The 6258-nt window shown below is 47.9% G+C and overlaps 1 protein-coding gene across 3 annotated transcripts in view; it reads left to right on the forward strand.

The window, feature by feature from the left end:
• Window positions 1–5134, forward strand: part of Pcyt1b (phosphate cytidylyltransferase 1B, choline) — a 95273-nt gene extending 90139 nt beyond the window's left edge. For all 3 annotated transcript variants that reach the window (XM_040744198.1, XM_040744195.1, XM_040744196.1), the window contains exon 8: window positions 1433–5134. In XM_040744198.1, coding sequence (XP_040600132.1) covers window positions 1433–1645 — 213 coding nt within the window. In that variant the 3' untranslated portion in view covers window positions 1646–5134. The remainder of the gene's footprint in view (window positions 1–1432) is intronic.
• The last annotated feature ends 1124 nt before the right edge of the window (window positions 5135–6258 follow it).

Raw genomic sequence — 6258 nt, forward strand, 5'->3', positions numbered from 1 at the left:
CTCCCCACTGTCGGTCTGGGGTCCAAGAGCTCTCCCCTGTTCAGATCAGCTGTCTCTGCTGGTTTTGCCAGCCCATTCTTTGCCAATTTGCTCATCGCTCCTCTCTCTGTGTCACTGGGTTCCATGGGTTCAGTTCAGTGCTTAATTGTGTGTGTTTGCCTCTGCTTGCATCAGTCACTGGATGAAGGCTCCCGGATGGTTACAGACATCAAGTTCATTATCAGGAATGGGCATTCGAGGTGGTCTCTCCACTATTGCTTAGCTTGCCAGTTGGTGTCATCCCTTTAGATCACTAGAGGTCTCACTGGTGCCAGGTCTGTCTAACTCAGGCAACCCCACCTTTTATCACACAGTCTTCCTCATCCAGCAAATGCCATCACCACTTTCCAGTTTCACCAGCCAGAAAGTAGAGTCACTTGATATATTTTCCTCCTATGTGCCACATCCTATCTGTTAGCCAGTCCTGTTGTTTCTGCAGCCAGACAACATGCTATAGGGTTCTATTTAAATGCCATTCTGGTAAATGTCGAAACTTAAGGGACAGAAAGCGGGTCTGTGTTGAGAGTCTGGGACAAGAGGTGATAACAAAGGGCCATGAGAGCGTTTTGGAGCTAAAGAAGTCTCCTATGCCTCGAGTGTACTGGTAGTCACACAACTACGACTACTTGTCAAAGCTCATACAAGTGCACACAAAAAGGAGGGTTTATTAAGCATGAGTTTTCTGGCTTGTTAGGGTCCCGCTGCCCTTGAGCCCTAAATAAACACACAGGAGCTATATTAATTATGAAACTGTTGGTCGATGACTAGGGCTTCTTATTGGCTAGCTCTGCCTTAATTGTTAACACATTTCTATTAATCTAAGTATTTCCACATGGTCTTATCGGGAGAATGCCTGGTGTGTCCTGTCTTCCAGGTCTCACATGCTGTCTGCTGTCTGTCTACACTTCCCAGAATTCTCCTTGTCTCTTAGCTCTGCCTATACTTCCTGCCTCATTGGCTACAGCGTTTTATTCATCAACCAATAAGAGAAACATATATACAGAAGAACATCCCCATCAGACCTTATTTTTAATGTGGGGAAGGCTTATTGTGTGATTTCTCCTAATATTCACGACGACAAAGGTTTTTGTTTTATCCAAAAGACCCTACCATTACTTAGGACATTGCTACTCTGCCTGGCAGTTAAATTGTACAGATGAAAGAAGAGGAAAGTCCAATACATCAGCAGGGATTGTAACCTTAGTGATAGACTTCTTATTGGCCCCAGATTTCACTCATTTCCCCCCATTTATAGTGGTTGACAACATGGAATGCCATACAAGTCTGTGGGTACAGGTGTTTTGGTGAAGCGGCCCTCCATTCTGCTCATTCTTTCTCTTTACCTGCACGCAAAAGGGTGTTAACAGATATCTTCTCTCAATCTTTCCTCTAGAAGCAGATGTTCCAGGAGAGGAGTAGCCGGATGCTACAGGCCTTATCTCCGAAGCAGAGTCCCGTGAGCAGCCCAACCCGGAGCCGGTCCCCTTCCCGCTCCCCATCCCCCACCTTCTCATGGCTCCCAAACAAGACCTCTCCCCCCTCCTCACCCAAAGCAGCCTCAGCCTCCATCAGCAGCATGAGTGAGGGGGATGAGGATGAGAAGTAAAGGTGCCTGGCCAACAAGAGCCACACCACACAGGATAGGAGGGGGTGCCTGGATGCCTGGGTGGTGTTGAGAGCGGCAGCTCATGGGGTGATGGGAGTTCTGCCATGGGAAGGTACTGGGGCCAGCTCGTCTTCCTTCTCCAGACAGCCTGGCCGGGGCTCAGCATGGAGGTTCCCAACCTGAAAACCCGTACAAACCTTAGCCTCACAGAATCACCCCACTTTAGCCCTGCTATGGAAAGGTGCAGAGCACTCCATGAAGTGGGGTGACTTCTGCTTTGGTCCACACGTTCATCCGTATCAAATAAGCCAGCCGCAGAAGTGGCTGCTGCCTCACCCTGCTCTCTCCAGCCCTCTAGGAGCCTTGCACGTTGCCTCCTATCTCCCACGCTCTCCCAGAATGAATACCCTTCCAACTGAGGTGGCTAAGTACTCCCGAAATGGGCAAGTGAAACACAGTCCTGCCTTTCAGTTCTGCCACTAAGGCCTGATGATGCCATTGTCAACTCTTTCCCGTTTCAGGACCATGACTCAGACCCAGCTTTGCTTTGGCCAGATAGAAAAATGTGACCCTTAACTTCTCATTCAAAGGACAGTTGTGTCAATGTGAACTCCACCTAAGGCCTGACATGCTTCTGGCTATACATTTCATCACTGGCATGATGACACCGTTTTTCCCAGAAATGACCCAGATGGATGGGAATCACAACAAGGAAACCTGTCTTGTCTAAACAGAAATAATCAAACCAACCAGGAGCTGCTTTGCTTTGGCTCCGTGTGTGGAAGATAAAAATATCTCTTGGAGCTTCTTAAAGGAATGGCTCTTTCCATTTCTGACCACATTTCATAGACCTCGAGTAACAGTTTGATGTAACACTTAGTATACCGATAGGGGGTGCTACCTGCACGTATCTGTTCTATGTATCCTCCAAATATGCCACCCCAGGGTGTGTACCATATGCAATATGAATATACGGTGGTGGCATTTCACTCTATACTCCTCTTCTGCTCTCCCCATACCCCGCTGAAGCGCTTGATCCAGAGAATCACCTGTCCTCATGCCTTGGGCACTTTGTCAGAAGCTCAATCAAATGGTAGATTCCTGGAGAAATGTTTTGTCCCATAACATTCCTGTTCTTCACGTGTGACATTTTGGGTAAAGGGAAGCTCTGAAGAGTCTTGCGAATAACTGAAGGCTCAGTCCTTCAAATGATCTGAGATGCTGAAGGTATTTCTGACCCTACCTTCTCTGGCTGGGGCGGAGACTCTCAGATTGCTGTAGAACTGTTTGGGGCTACTGTCCCCTAACCACATGCAGGGAATGAGCAGGTGCAGGGAAGGTGTACAGCCAATCTCCTAGGTACAAATAGAAGTTCCTGATTTTCCTGGTAAAGTCCCACAGTGCTGAGGCTTGACAGAATGAAGGCTGTAACTGGTGGGCAAAGCCCATCACCTCTGGTGGCAGAAGCATCCCTTTGTTCAGAGGCTTTGGGGACAAGCCTTCTGGGTGGCAATCAGTGGAGAAAGCACCCTGTCTTTCCCCCTTTGTGTTGGGGTTGAACTACCTGAACATCAGTGGTGATAGTTGCAAAACAAAACTGTGAGACTCAAGCAGCTCCGAGCTTCCTTGTTCCTGGCAAGTCTTCCAGAACTCTGTAGAGTGCCCATGAAAGACAGGGGATTGGTGGGACATGGCTCGGGAGACAAAAGTTCTTTTCAGAGTCAAGGCCCTCTCAGAGTGTCACTCTTCAGAGGCAAGGGCTTCCATTCTTCCATTGTGCCCGTTTAATCACAGCCATCCACCATGCACCCAGGACAAACCGTGCACGATGCCTTCCATTTCAGCCAACTGACACTTGGAGCAGTGAAAGGACAAGATGAACTGAGCAAACGAAGCCAGTGAGGACGAGAGAAGAGGAGAAGAGAGGATCCTAGAGAGAGGAAAGAAAGATGAAAGAGAATCTGCTCTCTTAGGGCACTTCAGGTTGTATGTGGGGCACTCTCTTTGATGAGGCCTTTTGAAAATGCCCTGACTCCATGGCCCAGGGCAGAGAGATCCACTTTTACCTAAGTTTTGCTCTGAGGCTGACAGTATAGGGTGGATATATCAGGTGACTATAATTTTGCAGGCTCTACACAGCATCTTGAAAAGTACCACAAACAATACTCACCAGAGTGCCATTGTAGCTGTGAAAGATGACAGATGACCAACACCAGACTCATTCCAGGTACAGACCGAAACAACTCAGAAGTGGGTTTAAAACTCCTTCTCATTCCCACCAGCACCTCCTCACTTTCCTAAAGCCACAGCCTTCCGCAAACAAATGGGGCACCCCACTATCCCCCCTTTAGCCCTTCCTGGCATCTGTCAGTCTTCCCCAGCCTCCCCCACCTAACCTCTCATGCTAGCAGGAGCTGGGATTGAATCATTCAGTCATTTCTCATGGCCAAGAGTGAGGTAAGGATGTAATGAGAGCATACAGCATGCCACAAGCTTAGAGAAGTAAGCTGAAATGACAAAAAGGAAAAAGGTTCTTTTTGCTCCAGAAAGCAAAAGAAGTAACTTAGGAAATGGGGAAGGTTGCGAATGGGAAGATGGAAAAAATGAGACTAAGTTGGTGAGCATGGGAAGATTTGTAACTCGGCTTTCCTTCCAAAAGCATCACTAGGGCCCTAACGAGTGAAGAAGGAAGCCTTCCTATTACTAACTCCCATGGTTAGTGGATCCCTATGCAGCAGGTGGGGTCCTGGCCTCTCAGGCCTCTCTGGCATATTAGCCATTCCCATACCTCACCAACCAAGTGCTGACTCCCTTCATGTAAGCCAGGGGTGGAGCTATAATGTGATAGTCACACTGAGTGGCCCATTTCTGTCAAGAAACTTCACTGTCGGGGATATCCCAGAGGCAAAGGTGACAGCTGAAGTGTGGCTTCTGGCCTGCTGTGGGTTCAGGAAACTCAGCCACTGTACGACCTAGGCTACGAGATACTGCACTTACACTGGTGTGATGTGGTTGCAGGAGGAACACAGCTGATTTTCCCTCCTTCTTCAGGACGTACTTTAATGCCCAGTCCTACCCCACAGATGAGTTTCTTTTTCAGGCATCTGCTCAGCACCAGTCCTGTCCTGACCATATGATTAGGAAGGAAGGAAGGAAGGAAGGAAGGAAGGAAGGAAGATGAGTGAGCTCATCAGGCATATTTTTACTTCTCCTCTTGTCTAGTTTTCTGTTGTGTCACTGCAGTGTGTCTGGGGACAAAGCCATAAGAACAGCATACCTACTTAAAATTCTGCTGTACATATATATAAGACGATGACTCATCTGGATTCAAGAATGACCTTATGCCCAAGCATTTGCTCTGGTGCTGAATAGTGCAAACTACTGGAATCACCCCGCCCCCACCACCAAAACTCCTAAACCCTCGTCCCTGCGCCCGAATGAATCACAGTATTCACAACTTGTTTATAAATAAAGGGACGCAGAGTCACACTTTTGTTGTCCTGTTTATTGTGTGTTGCCGTGTGGAGCTCCAACTGAATGTGCCTTTTAGCAGCTGTCCTGGGCCACGTGGAAGGCTCTCGCCTTGCTTTCTGCTAAATGGAGGCAAGTCTTGGAGTTGACAAATGACTCACGTCTTTACTTACAACATAGGCACAGACCCACCCGAGGAGGTCAGGACCGCATTATAGATGTCACCACTCACTTGCTTTGGTACCTCGGTCCCGCCGCTTCACTTCTCTAGTCTCAGTGTCTGTTCTCATCAAACGACAGGGTTTGAGGCAATAGCTCCTGAGGTCTCCTTTGCCAATAAAGCACTATGGATCTGTGAGGTAGCCTGCATTGTCCCCCAGCTTTCCGAAGCTACCACACTGACCAGGAAATGGGGTTACTCCCCACAAAGTAGAAAGCCCCCTGGGACTTCCACAGACAGAGCATTGGTGATCTTGCTTCAACATTTGTGGCATCAAGATAAAAAAGACGCTCTGGTTCCACCTACCTTTATTACCTTGCCATTCTTCTTTGATTTTTAAAATTAGCAAAAGATGGATTTCATTATAGCATTTACATTTTGTATGTAGTGTGTGAGTGTTCACTTGTATGTAGGTGCACGTGCACATTTGTGTGCATACATGTGGATGCCTGAGGTTAACCTTGGTATTGTTCCTCAGGTGCCATGAGCATTGCTTTCAGAGGTAGGGTGTCTCACTGCTCTGAATCACACCAGTAGGCTAGACTGGCTGTCTTCACCTCTCCACTGCCAGGATTACAGGTGTGCACCACATCTGGTTTTTGTTGTTGTTTACCATGGATTCTGGGGGTATCGAACCCTATTGTGCTGTCTCCCCAGCTCCTCGTTATAACAATTCTATACATATATGTAGTTATCCGTTGTCCTTATTTGTCCCCTTCCCCTGTTCTCCTGTCTTCCCTCTCACTTGCATTAGTCCCCTTCTTTCCAATTATTCTTCTCTTTTTTTCTTTTTTTTATTTAGGTTAGAAACAATCTTGCTTCACATGTCAATCCCAGCTCCCTCTCCCTCCCCTCCTCCCTCACCCTCCTCACCAGGTCCCCCAGTCCCCCACCCAATCTCCACTCCGATCCCCCGGGAGGA

This window comes from Mesocricetus auratus, unplaced genomic scaffold (genome assembly GCF_017639785.1).
Source record: "Mesocricetus auratus isolate SY011 unplaced genomic scaffold, BCM_Maur_2.0 Super-Scaffold_100003, whole genome shotgun sequence".
NCBI lineage: Eukaryota > Metazoa > Chordata > Mammalia > Rodentia > Cricetidae > Mesocricetus > Mesocricetus auratus.